The sequence below is a fragment of the Ranitomeya variabilis genome, chromosome 4, assembly GCF_051348905.1.
Source record: "Ranitomeya variabilis isolate aRanVar5 chromosome 4, aRanVar5.hap1, whole genome shotgun sequence".
Taxonomy (NCBI): Eukaryota; Metazoa; Chordata; class Amphibia; order Anura; family Dendrobatidae; genus Ranitomeya; species Ranitomeya variabilis.
The window spans coordinates 468677154-468696534 of NC_135235.1; the positions used below are offsets into that span (position 1 = coordinate 468677154).

A 19381-nucleotide genomic window follows, 5' to 3' on the forward strand; every position below is an offset into this window, starting at 1 on the left:
GAGTTTTATAGTAGATCTTATAGATTCCATCTTAAAGGTGTGTTCAACCAAAAAGGCATTTAGTCTTTTTAGATTAATTATAGTACGAAAAGTACCATCAGGTTTTGGAACCAAAAATAAAGAGGAATAAAACCCCCTCCCTTCCTGGTTTATTGGTACTTCGATGAGAACATTCTTTGCCAAAAGGCTCAGAATTTCTAACTGAAGCGCTTCCTGTTGTTCCGGCGCTTTTAGAGATGTTACTACAAAGTTGTCTTGTGGTAATTTAAAGAAATCTAATCTTAATCCAGATTTTATTAGCTGAAGGATCCATTGATTTGAGGTTATATTTTCCCATTGATGATAAAAGAATTTCAGTCTGCCCCCTACTGGGTAGTCATCACTGATGGTATCTCCCCCGCTTAGATGTTTCGGGATTACTATATAAGGCACCTTTCGGTCTGGTTTCTTTTGTTTCCCACCGATCTTTTTGGGCCTCATACGGCCTCCTCCTGTTAAATGGCCGTCTTCTAAACGCTCTCCTATAAGAAGGAAGAAACTGTTTAGGAAAGCCCTTCCTTCTTTCTCCTGCCTTGTTAAGTAGGTCATCCAGAACCTTCCGAAACAAGAACTCACCCTGGCATGGGATTGAACATAATCTGGTTTTTGATTGTGCGTCTCCCTTCCATCCTTTGAGCCAAAGGGCACGACGAGCTGCATTAACCAGACCTGCTGACCTGGCTGCTAAACGGAGGGAGTCCGCTGAAGCGTCAGCTAGAAATGCTGCGGCACTTTTAATCAGAGGCAAGGATTGAAGAATCTTATCCCTTGTGATCTTGCCTTTCACCTGTTGTTCAAGCTGGTCAACCCAGACTAATAGGGACCTGGCTGTACACGTGCCTGATATGGCTGGTTTAAAAGCTCCAGTGTTTGTCTCCCAGGACCTTTTTAGAAGAGCTTCTGTTTTGCGGTCTAAGGGATCTAATAGAATCCCTGCATCTTCCACAGGTAGAGATGCCGGTTTCGAAGTTGACGCCACCGCTGCATCCACCTTCGGGACTTTAGACCACACTGCCAATTCCTCATCGCTGAAGGGGTAGCGTCTTTTAGAAGAGGATGGGAGAAACCCCTTCCCCTGTTTGTCCCATTCCTTCTTTACAAGGTCTTTAACGGCAGAAACTACAGGAAAAGCTCGCCTCTTTTTATGACCCAGGCCTGCAAACATAATGTCCTGTGCAGATTTAACTCCCTTAGTGTCTGGACACCCCATAGTGTTCCTTACAGATTTTATAAGGTTGTCAATGCTCTCAACTGGAAAACACGCTCCACCTTCATCCTCAGAGGAACTAGGAGATGATCCTGAGGTGTTGGAGGATCGAATTAGGCCCTCTTCAGACTCTGAGCTAGAGATTGGAGATAGGTGCTTAGTGCCCTGCTTTTTCAAGGATTCTGACCCCAGGGACTGTATTTCTTGCCGTATTAAGGCTCTAATATCTGTGGCTGTAACAGCTGCCTCATCCTGTAAGGTCTGGCTGATACAGGATTGACACAGCCTTTTAGAATATGTGTCAGGTAAGGGCTGCCTGCATAGAGCACATTCTTTATGCTTGGATTTACTAGTCCTTTTAGCCTAGGGGAAAATCAGAGAAGGAAGGGATCAGCTTATGGGAAAAGGATTATAACACTCACCCAGTGAAGCTATTATATTCATCATTATACCGGATTAGGAGATGGAGACACTGTGTGGGGTCTGAGTACTGCATCCGTACTTCTTGATTTACTTCTGCGAGTGTCAGATCCATCCATGGAATGACCACTCCGTTTAGCCGCTGACTTTAAGCTTTTAGCGCTACTTTTGTCAGCGCTATCACGTTCCACAGCAAGTGGAAGCTCAGTATCTGCCGGGGACGACATATTGAGCAACTAGCCCTGTGCCCCGGCGCTTTTGAATCGCGCGGTCCCAGGCAGCGTGCCGCACCCCCCGCGAACCGGAAGTGCACTAACACTTCCGGTTCAATGAAGCAGCGCAGACTTACCCGCGCGCCAGAGCCGGCGCCGCTGCTTTCTGGAATCGGCGCCCCGTACACACAGGCTCCCTCCATAGGCCGGGCCTTCCATGCCCGGAACCTGCCGGATAGTGCCCAGACGAGGGGGGAGGCTGCATGCAGTGGCTCCCCCGCCGCTGCTTCCGATGCCGCAGCCCCTGCTGTCACCGAGAGAACCACGCAGGCGGATGTACCGGCTCGGGTAAGAAAAAGTGGAGGCGCTCCAACCACCTCCGTCTGTAGGTAATCCAGAGAGTTCCGATAGGAACAGGAAACCAACTGAGGAGGAGAGGGGGGCCGCCCTTTTATCTCTGTAGGTTTCCTGTTCCTATGGGCGGGTCCCTCTCTCAAAGTGGGTGCTGTCGTGGCGAAGGGTAAAATATTTTTTTAGCCCAGAATTTTTTATTTTTGCAAGAGTAACAGGAGAAATTGGACCCCAAAAGTTGTTGTCCAGTTTCTCCTGAGTACGCTGATACCCCATATGTGGGGGTAAACCACTGTTTGGGCACATGCCGGGGCTCGGAAGGGAAGTAGTGACGTTTTGGAATGCAGACTTTGATGGAATGGTCTGCGGGCATCATGTTACGTTTGCAGAGCCCCTGATATGCCTAAACAGTAGAAACCCCCCACAAGTGACCCCATTTTGGAAACTAGACCCCCCAAGGAACTTATCTAGATGTGTGGTGAGCACGTTCAACCCCCAAGTGCTTCACAGAAGTTTACAACGCAGAGCCGTGAAAATAAAAAATCATTTTTCTTTCCTCAAAAAAGATGTTTTAGCAAGCAATTTTTTATTTTCACAAGGGTAACAGGAGAATTTGGACCCCAATATTTGTTGCCCAGTTTGTTGTGAGTACGCTGATACCCCATATGTGGGGGTAAACCACTGTTTTGGCACACGTCGGGGTTCGGAAGGGAAGTAGTGACGTTTTGAAATGCAGACTTTGATGGAATGCTCTGCGGGCATCATGTTGCGTTTGCAGAGCCCCTGATGTGCCTAAACAGTAGGAACTCCCCACAAGTGACTCCATTTTGGAAACTAGACCCCCAAGGGAACTTATCTAGATGTGTGGTGAGCACTTTGAACCCCCAAGTGCTTCACAGAAGTTTATAATGCAGAGCCGTGAAAATAATAAATGTGTTTCCTTTCCTCAAAAATATTTTTTTAGCCCAGAATTTTTTATTTTTGCAAGAGTAACAGGAGAAATTGGACCCCAAAAGTTGTTGTCCAGTTTCTCCTGAGTACGCTGATACCCCATATGTGGGGGTAAACCACTGTTTGGGCACATGCCGGGGCTCGGAAGGGAAGTAGTGACGTTTTGGAATGCAGACTTTGATGGAATGGTCTGCGGGCATCATGTTACATTTGCAGAGCCCCTGATATGCCTAAACAGTAGAAACCCCCCACAAGTGACCCCATTTTGGAAACTAGACCCCCCAAGGAACTTATCTAGATGTGTGGTGAGCACGTTCAACCCCCAAGTGCTTCACAGAAGTTTACAACGCAGAGCCGTGAAAATAAAAAATCATTTTTCTTTCCTCAAAAAAGATGTTTTAGCAAGCAATTTTTTATTTTCACAAGGGTAACAGGAGAATTTGGACCCCAATATTTGTTGCCCAGTTTGTTGTGAGTACGCTGATACCCCATATGTGGGGGTAAACCACTGTTTGGGCACACGTCAGGGCTCGGAAGGGAAGTAGTGACATTTGAAATGCAGACTTTGATGGAATGGTCTGCGGGCGTCACATTGCATTTGCAGAGCCCCTGATGTGCCTAAACAGTAGAAACACCCCACAAGTGACCCCATTTTGGAAACTAGACCCCCGAAGGAACTTATCTAGATGTGTGGTGAGCACTTTCAACCCCCAAGTGCTTCACAGAAGTTTATAACGCAGAGCCGTGAAAATAAAAAATAATTGTTCTTTCCTCAAAAATTATGTTTTAGCAAGTAATTTTTTATTTTTGCAAGGGTAACAGGAGAAATTGGACCCCAACAGTTGTTGCCCAGTTTGTCCTGAGTACGCTGGTACCCCAAATGTGGGGGTAAACCACTGTTTGGGCGCACGTCGGGGCTTGGAAGGGCGGGAGCACCATTTGACTTTTTGAACGCAAGATTGGCTGGAATCAATGGTGGCGCCATGTTGCGTTTGGAGACCCCTGATGTGCCTAAACAGTGGAAACCCCTCAATTCTAACTTCAACACTAACCCCAACACACCCCTAATCCTAATCCCAACTGTAGCCATAACCCTAATCACAACCCTAACCCCAACACACCCCTAACCACAACCCTAACCGCAACACACCCGTAACCCTAATTCCAACCCTAATCCTAACCCTAATCCCAACCGTAACCCTAATCCCAACCCTAACCACAACTGTAACCCCAACACACCCCTAACCCTATCCCCAACACACCCCTAACCCTATCCGTAACCCTAACCACAAGCCTAATCTTAACCCTATTTCAAACCCTAGCCCTAATTCCAACCCTAACTCTAATTCCAACCCTAACCCTAAGGCTATGTGCCCACGTTGCGGATTCGTGTGAGATTTTTCCGCACGATTTTTGAAAAATCTGCAGGTAAAAGGCACTGCGTTTTACCTGCGGATTTACAGCAGATTTCCAGTGTTTTTTTGTGCGGATTTCACCTGCGGATTCCTATTGAGGAACAGGTGTAAAACGCTGCGGAATCCGCACAAAGAATTGACATGCTGCGGAAAATACAACGCAGCGTTTCTGCACGGAATTTTCCGCACCATGGGCACAGCGGATTTGGTTTTCCTTAGGTGTACATGGTACTGTAAACCTGATGGAAAACTGCTTCGAATTCGCAGCGGCCAATCCGCTGCGGATCCGCGGCCAATCCGCTGCCAATCCGCTGCGGATCCGCGGCCAATCCGCTGCGGATCCGCTGCCAATCCGCTGCGGATCCGCGGCCAATCCGCTGCGGATCCGCTGCGGATCCGCTGCGGATCCGTTGCGGATCCGCTGCGGATCCGCTGCGGATCCGCTGCCGATCCGCTGCCGATCCGCTGCGGATCCGCGACGGATCCGCGGCCAATCCGCTGCGGGTCCGCTGCCAATCCGCTGCGGATCCGCGGCCAATCCGCTGCCAATCCGCTGCGGATCCGCGGCCAATCCGCTGCCAATCCGCTGCGGATCCGCGGCCAATCCGCTGCCAATCCGCTGCGGATCCGCGGCCAATCCGCTGCCAATCCGCTGCGGATCCGCGGCCAATCCGCTGCGGATCCGCGGCCAATCCGCTGCCAATCCGCTGCGGATCCGCTCTGTGTGCACATGCCATAACCCTACCCCTAACCCTACCCGTAACCCTAACCCTACCCCTAACCCTACCCCTAGTTCTAACCCTAGTTCTAACCCTAACCCTAGTGGAAAAAAAAAAAAAAAAAAATTCTTTATTTTATTATTGTCCCTATGGGGGTGATAAAGGGGGGGGGGGGTTATTTATTATTTTTTTTATTTTGATCGCTGTGATAGAACCTACCACAGCGATCAAAATGTACCTGTAAGGAATCTGCCGACTGGCAGATTCGGCGGGCGCACTGAGCATGCGCCCGCCATTTTCCAAGATGGCGGCGCCCAGAGAGGAGACGGCCGGACACCGGGAGGATCGGTAAGTATGAAGGGGTGGTGGGGGGGTGGATCGGAGCACAGGGGGGGTGATCGGAGCACAGGGGGGGGGGATCTGAGCAAGGAGGGAGCGGACAGCAGGACGGGGGAGCCGGCAGGCGGACGGAGGGGACCGGAGGACTAACGGAGCACTGGGGGGGCGATCGGTGGGTGTGGGGGGGGGCACTTTAGTATTTCCAGCCATGGCCGATGTTATTGCAGCATCGGCCATGGCTGGATTGTAATATTTCACCAGTTTTTTAGGTGAAATATTACAAATCGCTCTGATTGGCAGTTTCACTTTCAACAGCCAATCAGAGCGATCGTAGCCACGGGGGGTGAAGCCACCCCCCCCTGGGCTGAAGCACCACTCCCCCTCTCCCTGCAGATCGGGTAAAATAGGAGTTAACCCCTTCACCCGATCTGCAGGGACGTGATCATTCCATGACGCATACGCTGCGTCATAGGTCGTTTTGGCACCGACTTTCATGACGCAGCGTATGCGTCAAAGGTCGTTAAGGGGTTAAAGCGCGTATTAGAAAACAACTTTCCATCAATGGTAAGGAAAAAGATAAGAAACCTTGCAATACCGTACAAACTCGAGCATATATTCGAGCAACCAGAGTATAAGCCAAAGCACCTTATTTTGCCATAAAAACCTGGGAAAACGTATTGACTTGAGTATAAGCCGGGTATGCATTGTCCCATCATCCTTATCCTGATATGCATGGCTCCTCATCTTCATCCTTGTCTGCATGGCTCCCCATCCCTGTCCTTGTCTGCATAGCTCCTTATCCCCATCCTTGTATACATGGCTCCTTATCCCCTATCCTTGTATGTGTGGTTCCCTATCCATGTCCTTGTATGCATGGTTCCTCATCCCTATAAAAAAAAAATCCTACTTATGGTACCTTCCCTGCGGGCCCTCACAACATCTCATTCCAGTGCCAGCAGCTCTTCCAGCTGAACAATCACGTGTTCCCGCTCATTAAGGTAATGAACATTCACCTCTCTCCACGCCTATGGGAGTGGAGAGAGTTGAATATTAATTAACTTAATGAACGGGCACCCGTGACAGCCCGGCTGCTGCTGGAAGCTGGCGACTGCGGTTGTAACTGTGCATGCTACAAGAGAAAATGAATATTCATTGCCAGTGCAGTGAATATTCATTTCTCTTTAGCAGCGGGCACAGGCTTTAGCAGCAGCCTTCTGCCTCCTGTGACCCACTGCTCCGCCCTTCTTCATATCCCGCCAGCTTCTGGGACAAAGACTCGTGTATAAACCGAGTTTGGGGGGCGCGTTTTCAGCACAAGAAAATGTGCTGAAAAACTCGGCTAATACATGAGTATATACAGCAACTCCTAAAGGAAAATGCCTTGTTCCCCACCAATCAGGCCTGCAGCAATGCTAAGCCAGGAGACTAGCTAAGGTCACCCACATGTAACACAAGGAGAAAGGAGGATCCTGCTCCCCTAACTCTCTGCAGCACAACCCTAAGGACAGCAGCATTTAAGAAATTAGAAAGCAGTAGTGAGAAGTGTACTGTAGCTGTTAATCCAGCACGTGCGCCTCTCTCACTTCAGTTGCCTTTTCTTTTTTTTTTTTTTACAGGAAAGAATAGTATACTATGCTATACTACAAAGAAACCTTAAGGTAAAACAGTAATAGATGTATGAACAGAGTTATTCTTCTGCGTATGAAGAGTGTGATTGGAAATGATAGCTCATTATACTTTAGCAAACTTTTTATATACCTGACCACCAGTGTCCTGGCTGAAGCTCACATTAGAGCCTGATGCATGTTTGTTCCGACTGTGAGGTTTTCTCTGAGTTTCAGAAGGTCTAGCGACATCATTCTGACGCTCCGTAGTATCCTGCTCATTTACTAGCTGTAGGATATTGGTCTCTGCTAATAGTGCCACCATCTCTTGAGGCTGCAGAGAAAACAGATAGGAAAGACATTCCAGGAAATGCTAAATTCAAGGAAATGATCAATAGAATGATGCACAAAAAATTAGATTTGACCATCACCTCATCTTCCAAATCGGTCTGGCAGTAGGAACGTAGGGATAATTGATCAGTGAGATCATCGTGTCTATCAGTGGTCTGATCTACTCGTCCACTAAAAAACAGAACAGTCTCAGGACTGGGATTTGGCCAGGAAAGGACTCCCTGTTTGTCCACACAGCAAATAACCTTTTAAAAGAGCACAGTTTACATTACTCAAGAAAACATCCTCAGGTTTATAGAACTTTACCAAACAATCAACCTACACATGAAAACAAACAAACAGCAGCATTTTGTTCATAAATATATAATAATATCAAAGCTATTCAGGCCCCTTTCGAGCTCTTAAACAACTTAGCACAACAAAGTCTTCTGGCAGAAGGTTGAGCAGTCTAACTGCTCTTAGTGTAAAGAATCCTCATCTGTGTTGGGAAAAAAAATCACTCCTCTAGACATAAAAAAAACCCCTCATTTTTATAATTTTTAGCCTTCAGAGAAGTTTTCATGTGAATTAAATTGCCTAAAAGCTTTATAATTATCACAAGTTACCATACCTGACATTTTTAGTGGGACCAAAAGTCCATTTACTGAAAGAGGGAAATTTGGCAGCTGCCTCTGCTAAGCATTCATGTGTATGTGAAAGTCAGGAGAGATTGATATTGGTATACTCACTATACTCAATGAGCTTGCTTATAATGTTTCACTATACCAATCTATTGTACTCACCGTGACAGATCCTAGACCATGCAACAAACGAGAAGTATATGCCAGAGTCTCACACGTCCCCCTAACAACATGTAGAAAGTGAGAACACAAAGAGCGCAGCATCTCCTATTAAATAAGCACATAATGTAATTATAAAAATACAGCACAGAAAAGGGGAACTGTACATCAGCTAATCCTCTTCTTACAGACCTGTGTTGATGCAACCTCTGTATAACTGCTAAGAGTATCCTCGGAGAACTTTGCAACCTAAGAAAAATAAAGGCAAACAACTGCTTAAAAAAGGGCATATAACTAGTATACAATTTGTTTATCCTCTTAACACAAAGCCTGCTCTAGAAATATCCCTTTCAGTTTTCACATAAATGCGGCGGAAGTTAATCAACTATGAAGAGGCAAAAACTTTTTTATTGCTTGTTCGCGCTACATGAATCGCGGCATTAAATGACAGCCAACAGGCTACATGTTTGCCGATAGCCTGTCTAAACCCACGATGCACACAGAACGAGCAAAAACAGATAGATCTGTGTGCATAGGTTGTCATTGTTCTTGATAACATGGGTCCCATTTGCACAGGAAAACGTGCTGCCACCAACTTTTTTTTTTTTTTTTAAAGTTTAAAAATCGTTTCTTCATATAAGCAAGAGCTTAGTTCCTTTGTCATACGATCAGCAGTCTGTTTATGCTGCAAGATTATTGTGAACCAGTGCTCTTAACTTTTTTGGCACAGGTTATTTTAAAGAACACTCACCAGAGAAGTTGGATACTTTCGGCTCATTTGGGCCAGCACACGAGCTTCACATAATGCCGTTACCAAAATCCACATGACAGGGAAAAGAAGAGGAAGAACTGGCAGCACAGCATTGACCTATATGCCAAAAAAAAAAAAAAAACGTAGACATTTCTCACTGGGTACACATAGATACAGGAGAGGCAGTCATTAAAATTTGACTTGTACGGATGATATAGCATCCATATTTATGTTATATCATCAATACAAGTCACATTTTAAAGACTGTAATTGATTTTAGCAACCTGTGAGAGTAGTGCTGAAATTGGTGAATTGCAGCAGATCTTCGACCCTCCCCTATGGCTATAAACATTTTTTCTTTGGTCTAATCATTAAAGGGTATGGGATAGTCAAGGAGCTTGCTAATTCCCAGGTATTCCCAGTATTATCATAAAAAGCAAATTAAGTTAAGCAGAATTATATACTGGTTTGTAGGAAAAGATTTCATATAACTTACATTTTATTCATTTAAAGGGGTTGTCCGGTCCAAATCGATAAGTCTGCAGTGAATCTGTGTAACTACAGACTTATAAATTCCCCCTGCGCGCACACTGCGCTGCAGAGATTCGGTGGTTTATGAGCTGGAACCGGAGGGTAGGAATGTATGCATTATACATATTCCTGGCCAGAATCAGACTAGTGGGCGCAGCCTCGCTCAACACAAGCCTATGGAGTGAGGCTGCGCCCACTAGTAGTACCCTTCAGTCCCTGCGCAGAAACCCAGAAAAATCCCAGCAGCGCACAGTGCACGCACTGGGAAGGATTCATAAGCCACTAAACGACTTACCAACGATCACGACCAGCGATACGACCTGGCCGTGATCGTTGGTAAGTCGTTGTGTGGTCGCTGGGGAGCTGTCACACAGACAGCTCTCTCCAGCGACCAACGATCAGGGGAACGACTTCGGCATCGTTGAAACTGTCTTCAACGATGCTGAAGTCCCCCTGCAGAACCCGGGTAACCAGGGTAAACATCGGGTTACTAAGTGCAGGGCCGCGCTTAGTAACCCGATATTTACCCTGGTTACCATTGTAAAAGTAAAAAAAAAAAAAACACTACATACTCACATTCTGATGTCTGTCACGTCCCCCGCCGGCGTCCACAGGGTTAAAACTGCTTTCGGCAAGAGCGCTGCTAATATGCACGCGCTGCTGCCGAGAGCTTCCCTGCACTGAATGTGTCAGCGCCGGCAGTAACAGCGGTGACGTCACCGCTGTGCTCTGCTTTACGGCCGGCGCTGACACAGTCAGGGCAGGGAAGCTCTCGGCAGCAGCGCGTGCATATTAGCAGCGCTCTTGCCGAAAGCAGTTTTAACCCTGTGGACGCCGGGGGACGTGACAGACATCAGAATGTGAGTATGTACTGGTTTGTTTTTTTTTAACTTTTACAATGGTAACCAGGGTAAATATTGGGTTATTAAGCGCGGCCCTGCGCTTAGTAACCCGATGTTTACCCTGGTTACCAGTGAAGACATCGCTGAATCCGCATCACACACGCCGATTCAACGATGTCTGTGGGAGATCCAGCGACAAAATAAGGTGCTGGCCTTCTAGCTCCGACCAAAGATGTCACAGCAGGATCCTGATCGCTGCTGCGTGTCAAACACAACGATATCGCTATCCAGGACGCTGCAACGTCACGGATTGCTAGCTATATCGTTGTTAAGTTGTTCAGTGTGAAGGTACCTTAAAGGTCACTATCAGCAAGTTATCTAAAAGGGAGGTGAACACAAAGGCAGATTACCTCAGTTGTCATATAGTAGATCAGGACGAGAGGTCCCTAAACCCATGGATATTGAAAAACATTTTCAGACGCTGGAGGGAACCTCAGATAGACTTGTTTGCAAGCAAATCAAACAGAAAATCTCGAAAGTTCTTCTTCCTGGATCCAAAAGACCTCCCCTACGGAGTCGACGCCCTACTCCCCAAATGGCCAAAACAGCTAGTTTATGCATTTACCCTGATTTCCTTCGTTACGATTGTTCTCAGGAGAATTTGGTCGGATCAAGCCGAAGTGATAGACATCAGAATGTGAGTATGTACTGTTTTTTTTTTTACTTTTACAATGGTAACCAGGGTAAATATCGGGTTACTAAGCGCGGCCCTGCGCTTAGTAACCCGATATTTACCCTGGTACAAGTGAACATATCGCTGGATCGGCGTCACACATGCCGATCCAGCGATGACAGCGGGTGATCAGCGACCAAAAAAAGGTCCTGATCATTACCATCAACCAACGATCTCCCAGCACGGGCCTGATCGTTGGTCGCTGTCACACATAACGAGATCATTAGCGGGATCGTTGCTACGTCACCAAAAGCGTGACGTTGCAACGATATCGTTAACGATATCGTTGTGTGTGACTCAGCCTTTAGCTGTGTAATAAAGGAGTAATCTTATAAGGATAATGAACCAGTACTGAATATTTTATTGTGGTAAGGAGAACGCAATTTGTTCAGAATCCTGACCCATGGCCAATACGATGTCGCACCAACATTTGACGCAGGATAACCCATAATGCTATACTGCACAGGATTATAGCAGCATCTGTAAATTGAATAAACTCATTTTAAACTGGGTAATATTCAGTGCTTTTGTTTTTTTTCAAAGCTATATTTTTTTCTTTTTCAGCCTACAGAGCCATATTAGGGCTTGTTTTTTTGCAGGACGAGTTGCAGTTTTGAATGACACCACTGATTTTACTATTCAATGTACTGGAAAACAGGAAAAAAATTCTGGTTATTGAGTTAGAGATATTCCCATGTTTGTAAATACATAGCTTACAGGTTGATTCCAAGGACCTCAGCCACTATAGTATGAGAGTATGGATAGTATTTACAGGTGCTTCTCACAGAATTAGAATATCATCAAAAAGTTAATTTATTTCAGTTCTTCAATACAAAAAGTTAAACTCATATTATATAGAGTCATGACAAACAGTGATCTATTTCAAGTGTTTATTTATGTTAATGTTGATGATTAATAAATTAGAATAACTAACCCCTTCATGACCAGAGCTTTTTCGTTTTTCGCTCACCTCCTTCCCAGAGACATATCTTTTTTATTTTTCCATCAATATGGCCATGTGAGGGCTTATTTTTTGAGAGACGAGTTGTACTTTTGAACAACACCATTGGTTTTACCATGCCGTGTACTAGAAAACGGGAAAAAAATTCCAAGTGCGGTGAAATTGCAAAAAAAAGGAGATTTTTGTGTACTCACCGTAAAATCTCTCTCTCTTAGCCTCTAATTGGGGTACACAGGACCATGGGTGTTATGCTGCTGTCCACTAGGAGGTGACACTATGCATAATCTGAAAAAGATTAACTGTGGCTCCTCCTGTGCAGTATACACCCCTGGACGGCATCAGCCTTCTCCAGTTTTGTGCAAAAGCAGTAGGAGGAACGTAACATGAATAACATAATTATGCCTGTAAGAAGGCAACTATGTAACATGAATAACAGAATTATGCCTGTAAGAAGGCAACTATGTACGAGCTCAAGAAAATAATATGAGAACTCAACAGTTACAACGGCCCGGAAAGGGCAACAGGGTGGGAGCTGTGTCCCCCAATTAGAGGCTAAGAGAAAGAGATTTTACGGTGAGTACACAAAAATCTCCTTTACTCTGTCGCCTCATTGGGGGACACAGGACCATGGGACGTCCTAGAGCAGTCCCTGGGTGGGAAGCAATGGACGAATATTGTGCAGACAGGCCCCTATACTTAGGGCACCGCCGCCTGCAGGACACATCTACCCAGGCTCGCTTCCGCTGAGGACTGGGTATGAACCCTATAGTGTTTAGTAAACGTGTGTAAGCTAGTCCAAGTGGCCGCCTTACACACTTGTTGTGCCGAAGCCTGGTGCCGAATGGCCCAGGAGGCCCCTACCGCCTGTGTAGAGTGTGCCGTAATACCGGCTGGAAGAGGAGAATTCTTAAGGCGGTAGGCCTCTTGTATGGTGGATTTGATCCACCTGGCAAGGGTAGCTTTGGAAGCTGGCAGACCCTTGTGGCCGCCTTCCGGAAGGAGGAAAAGAGAATCAGACCTCCGGAAGGACGCAGTCCTAGACACGTATATACGCAATGCCCTGACAAGGTCAAGAATATGCAGAGCCTTCTCCACTCTATGAACCGGAACCGGACAAAGGGATGGTAGTGAAATTTCCTCATTGAGGTGGAAGTCGGACACAACCTTCGGAAGGAAGGATGGGACCGTATGAAGAACTACCTGTCCTGGTGAAAAGCCAGGAAGGGCCGTCTGCAGGAGAGTGCTGTCAGTTCAGACACCCTGCATAGCGAGGTGATTGCCACCAGGAAAACCACCTTCTGGGAAAGAAGGCGGAGCGGGACCTCCTTAAGGGGTTCGAAGGGTGGTTCCTGCAATGCTGTCAGGACCAGGTTGAGGGCCCACGTTTCTAGTGGTTGTCTGTAGGGGGGAACCAATCGGGAAACCCCCTGAAGGAAAGTCCTTACTTGCGGCTTGGTAGCAATGCGCCTTTGAAAAAGCACTGAGAGGGCTGACACCTGGCTCTTAAGCGAGCCCAATGACAGCCTGGCCTCCAGTCCCGATTGGAGAAAACCAAGTACTTTGGGTAGGGAATATGGGAGTGGGATCTGGCCACGAGATTCGCACCAGGTAAAGAAAGCTTTCCAGGTACGGTAATAAATCTTGGCAGAGGCTGGTTTCCGTGCTCTGATCATGGTGCCAATGACGTCCGTCGAGAGCCCTGCCTGGGTTAGGACCCAGGTCTCAAGGGCCACGCCGTCAAATTGAGAGCCCCTGAGTTCTGGTGGTAGAACGGGCCTTGTGATAGAAGATCGTGGCGGTCGGGGAGACGCCAGGGGGCGTCTGCTGTGAGTTGTACGATGTCGGCGTACCATGTGCGTCTGGGCCAGTCCGGTGCAATTAGGATGGTTGGAACTCCCTCTTGTTTGATCTTCCTCACCACTCTGGATATCAGGGGGAGAGGTGGAAAAATATACAGAAGCTGGAACTGGGTCCAGTCCTGAACCAGAGCGTCTGACCCGAGCGACCGTGGATCGTGTGTTCTGGCCATGAAGTTGGAGACCTTGGCATTGAAGTGGGATGCCATTAGGTCCACATCCGGGGTCCCCCAGCGGAGACAGATCTGTTGACAAATTTTGGGATGGAGAGACCACTCTCCCGAGTCTATTCCTTGTCGGCTGAGGAAGTCTGCTTCCCAGTTGTCCACACCCGGAATGTGGACCGCCGAAAGAACCGACCCTGTGTCCTCCGCCCAGCGGAGGATGTGTGACACTTCTCGCATCGCCTGGGTACTGCGGGTCCCCCCTTGGTGATTCACATATGCCACAGCCGTGGCATTGTCCGACTGTATTCTGATGTGAGAGGCTGCCAGTAAGTGATGGAAGGCCCTCAATGCCAGAAGGATGGCACGAATTTCCAGAATGTTGATGGGCATGGTCGCTTCCACTGGGGACCACTTGCCCTGTGCCCTGTGGTGTAGGTGCACCGCACCCCAACCCGTCAGGCTCGCGTCGGTGGTCAGAACCTTCCATTGACCTGTGAGAAAGGATTTCCCCTTTGCTAGCGAGGTTGGCTTGAGCCACCAGTGCAGGGACCTCCTGGTTGACGACGTTAGCTGGAACTCCCTGTCGAGAGAAAAGGGATTCCTGTCCCAGGACTTGAGAATGGCTAGTTGGAGAGGTCTGAGGTGAAACTGGGCAAATGGGACAGCTTCTATTGCTGCTGCCATCTTGCCGAGTACTCTCATGGCAAACCGGAGAGATCGAGGGGGTTTGCGGAGGAGGGTGCGAACTGCTAGTCGGAGAGCCAGTGCCTTGTCCTTGGGAAGGAGCACTAGACCCCTGGAGGTGTTGAATAACATTCCCAGGAAGGTCAGGGACTGACTCAGGGGGTTGGTGATGACTTTTGTAGGTTGATTAACCAGCCCATGCGACTGAGAGTATCGGTTGTGATTGAGACGCTGAGCTCGCAGTCCTTGAAGGTGGGAGCCTTGATGAGTAGATCGTCCAGGTATGGAACGACTACTATGCCTCTGGAGTGCAGGACGTCCATGGTGGCTGCCATGACCTTGGTGAACACTCTGGGAGCCGTGGCGAGTCCGAAAGGGAGAGCCACGAATTGGTAGTGGTCCTGGCCTATTGCGAACCTGAGAAACCTCTGATGGGCAGGTGCAATGGGTATATGCAGGTATGCGTCTTGTATGTCTATGGAGGCGAGATATTCTCCCTTCTCCATGGACGCAATGATGGACCGAAGGGACTCCATGCGGAAATTACGGACCCGTACATATTTGTTGAGCTGTTTTAGGTCCAGTATGGGCCGTACGCTGCCTCCTTTCTTGAGAACTACGAACAGATTGGAGTAGGACCCTCGGAAGCGGTCGGTCGTGGGTACCGGTACTATGACTCCTGCTTGAAAAAGCGAGGGGACCGCTTGGTGGTAGGCACGAGCCTTGGCTGGCAGTTTTGGGGGGACAGAGAGGAAGAATCGGTCCGGTGGGTTGGAGGTGAAATCTATTTTGTATCCGGAAGACACTAGTTCCATGACCCACCTGTCTTCTGTAATAGGCAGCCAGACTTAATGAAAGAGCAAAAGTCGGCCGCCTACTGGTGTGGTGTCTTCCGGAGTCCGTGAGTCATGATGAGGAGAAAGTCTGAGATTTTCCTCCTCTGGGCTTAGGCTGGCCTGCTTTTGACTGCCAGGTCTTGTCCGACCTTTGCGTCGATCGTGAGTTTTCCCTGCGTGGGGAACGGTTACGATTTTGTGCTGGACGCGAGACGGACCAGCCAGAGGAATTCCGAAAGGATCGGAATCGAGTTTGGTTACGCTTCTTGTAAGTGCGTTTAGGTTTCAGTTGGGGAAGAGAAGTACTTTTACCCCCGGTGGCGTTGGATATCATAGTGTCCAACTGTTCACCGAAAAGTCTCCCACTGAGGTAGGGGAGGTGCGTGAGGGACTTCTTTGAGGCTGCGTCCGCTTTCCATTCCCGCAGCCAGAGAATACGCCGAATCGTGATGGCGTTTGATGCTATCCCCGCTACTCCCCTTGCTGAATCCAGAGCTGCATGGAGCATGTAGTCTGCTACAACTGCTATTTGAACCGCTTGGTCCGACAGCTCAGGAGCGGATGCTTGGAGAGCTTGTAAATTCTTTGCCCAGGCCAGAATGGCCTTGGCAGCCCAAACTGAGGCGAATGCGGGAGCCTGGGAGGCCCCTGCTGCCTCGAAAATTGAACAAGCCATGCGTTCTACCTGTGGGTCTGCTGCGTCCCTGAGGGTTGAGCTATCTGGCAGTGAAAGGAGGGTCTGTGCTGCTAGCCTAGAGACTGGGGGGTCCACTTCAGGTGGATCTGTCCATTCCTTGGAGTCCTTCTGTGGGAAGGGGTACCTCGCCTCCAGATATTTGCGATTAGCGAATTTTTTCTCAGGCTGTGAGAGCTGCTATTTAAGGATTGCCTTAAACTCTGGGTGGTTAGAGAAAACCTTAGGCTGCTTCAGAGGTCCTTCAAAAGAAATCTTATGTTCTGGGGCCTCTGGTGGCGAATCAGAAATGTCCAGCACCCGATGGATGGATGAAATTATGTCCTCGACTAGCGCTGTATTGCTAGGAGGGATTGGGATCAGAGACCCATCCGTTTCTCTGTCTGAGTCAGAGTCGCAGATGCCTTCCGAATCCTGTGTATCACTGAGGCGTCCCCTGCTGAGTGGGCTGGGGAGGAGGCCTTCTCTGGTCGGGGATTGCGGAGATCTGCATTGTCTGTCCCTGGAATGGGACGGTGTAGATGACCTGGAGCTACGGTGTCTCTCCCTAGAGGGGGATGACCGTGTGCTATGGGATGACGCAGATGGACTTGATCTATGGGTCCGCTTGCGTCCTGACCTAGACGTGGATGTGCCAGGGTCATCTTGTTCCTGAGTCAAGCTGTCCCTTTGCTGGGTAACGGTCATAGCCGGGGCATGAACCTGCAGAGCCTGAAGCAATGTGGAGGTTAGGTTATCTATAGACTGCGTCATAGATTGCGATATCTGAGTAGCCCATTCCGGCGTGGCATTAGACACCGAGGCATTGGCAGGGGCTTCTTGGGGCTCTGACACATTAGTAGTTCAGTTCTGACAATGCGGGTACGTGCTACTACTGGGGAGAGCGGTCCCGCAGGCTGTGCAGAATGCATAAGAGCAGTTCTGCCTGGTTCTCTTGGACCTTGAGCCCGGCATAGTGCACAGAGTGCAGAAGTGCTGCCAGCAGAGGACCTTACAGGGGTAGAGAAACCTATTGGGGAGCCTTATAGGTAATATGGATTCACAGCTGAGCAAAACACCCAGCTGTGATCTTACCCACCCAGTGTGCCCCTAGGTCCAGCGCCGAAGATCCACAGTCCTGTGCCCCCCGGAGACTGGCTGCCTGGTCCTGGTCCTGCAGACCGGCAGATGCAGGGTTAATCTGCAGCAGAAAATGGTTGCTGAGACAGAGAGGAAAGGAGAAGGGGGCGGAGAGCTGGAAAAAGGCGGCAAGGCTGTGTAAAAACACGCCCTTTCTGTCTCGATCCACCCCCTGTATGACACTGTAGAGTGTCATATTTGTCATCCGGGGGGCGGGCCGGGGGGCGGAGAGGAGGTGGCAGCTTCAGCTAGGCCGAAGCTGGGGCCTAAATTAGATTCCTGAGGCCCAGAAGGGCTCCAGGCCGGCGCGAAAGTCCGGGAGGTGGTCGGATCTGAACCGGACCCCTCCGGATTTAAAGGCAGGATGGCGGTGGGGCTATAAGCGGAAGGGGGAGCCCGGTAGGGGTCTCCCTGAGTCAGTGTAGAGCTGGTGCTGCCGCAGAGACAGGGGCGCAGGGAGCCCTGTGTCTGTATGTGCCATGCCTGCCTTCCTGCACTCCCCCCGGCCCCAACAGGAGCCCGCAGCTGGGCTGGGGTCCCTGGATGCAGGCGCAGTGTGCTGGCCCATTGCTGGGAGCTGTAGAATGCTGCCTGTACAGGCCCTACCTGAGGTGTCTCAACCTAATACCCCCAGAGGGGGATAGGGAGGGTGCTGTTGTCACCTTCAGGGGCCTTTATCCTCGCCTCGACCTCAACCCAGAAACCAAAAGGAATTGGGGAAGGAGGGGGGATCTCGACTTCGAACCAGCACCCGAAGGACTGGGGAAGGAGCAACATGGGGAATAGCCATCTCAACTTCAACTGGGCACCCCATAATAGGGGGCCGAGGAAGGAGCCATGCCGGGAGTCTCACAAGAGACCTTCTTTTCTTCATCTGCAATCCCGTCGGAAAAACGGAGTAAAAATCTTTTAGGTGTGCCTCCTTTGCGACACTAAGCAAAAACTGGAGAAGGCTGATGCCGTCCAGGGGTGTATACTGCACAGGAGGAGCCACAGTTAATCTTTTTCAGATTATGCATAGTGTCGCCTCCTAGTGGACAGCAGCATAACACCCATGGTCCTGTGTCCCCCAATGAGGCGACAGAGTAAAGTGCAATCCCACACTTGTTTTTTGTTTGGCTTTTTTATTAGGTTCACTAAATGCTAAAACTGACCTGCCATTATGATTCTCCAGGTCATTATGAGTTCATAGACACCAAATATGTCTAGGTTCTTTTTTATTTAAGTGGTGAAGAAAAATTCAAAGTTTGCTAAAAAAAAAAATAAAAAAATTGCGCAATATTCCTATACCCGTAGAGTCTCCATTTTCGTGATCTCGGGTTGGGTGAGGGATTATATTTTGCGTGCCAAGCTGACATTTGTAATGATACCATTTTGGTGCAGATACAAACTTTTATTCTCCCATTATTGCATTTTAATGCAATGTCGCGGCGACCAAAAAAAATGTAATTTTGGCGTTTTAACTTTTTTATTGCTTCGCTGTTTAGAGATCAGGTTAATGCTTTTTTTTTTTTATTGATAGATCGGGCGATTCTGAACTTGGCGATACCAAATATGTGTAGGTTTGATTTTATTTTGTTTTATTATAAAATTGGGCCAAAGGGGTTGATTTGAACTTTTATATTTTTTTTTTATATATTTCTAAACACTTTTTTTTTTTACTTTTTCCATGATTCAATAGTCTCCATAGGAGACTAGAAAGTGGCACAACTCGATTGGCTCTGCTACATAGAGGCGATGGTCAGATCCCCTCTATGTAGTAGAATTGCTGAGTTGCTATGAGCGCCGACCACTGGGTGGCGCTCACAGCAATCCGGCAC

The 19381-nt window shown here is 48.4% G+C and overlaps 1 protein-coding gene across 6 annotated transcripts in view; it reads right to left on the bottom strand.

The window, feature by feature from the left end:
* Positions 1–19381, bottom strand: part of TMEM94 (transmembrane protein 94) — a 201269-nt gene that overhangs the window by 101561 nt on the left and 80327 nt on the right. For all 6 annotated transcript variants that reach the window (XR_013213349.1, XM_077251723.1, XM_077251725.1 and 3 more), the window contains exons 10-14: positions 9139–9255; positions 8580–8636; positions 8391–8495; positions 7689–7853; positions 7412–7591 (exon numbers count right to left, since the gene is read on the bottom strand). Coding sequence is in view for 5 of the 6 variants with exons in the window: in XM_077251723.1 (XP_077107838.1) it covers positions 7412–7591; positions 7689–7853; positions 8391–8495; positions 8580–8636; positions 9139–9255 (624 nt within the window). In the remaining variant the exon portion in view is untranslated. The remainder of the gene's footprint in view (positions 1–7411; positions 7592–7688; positions 7854–8390; positions 8496–8579; positions 8637–9138; positions 9256–19381) is intronic.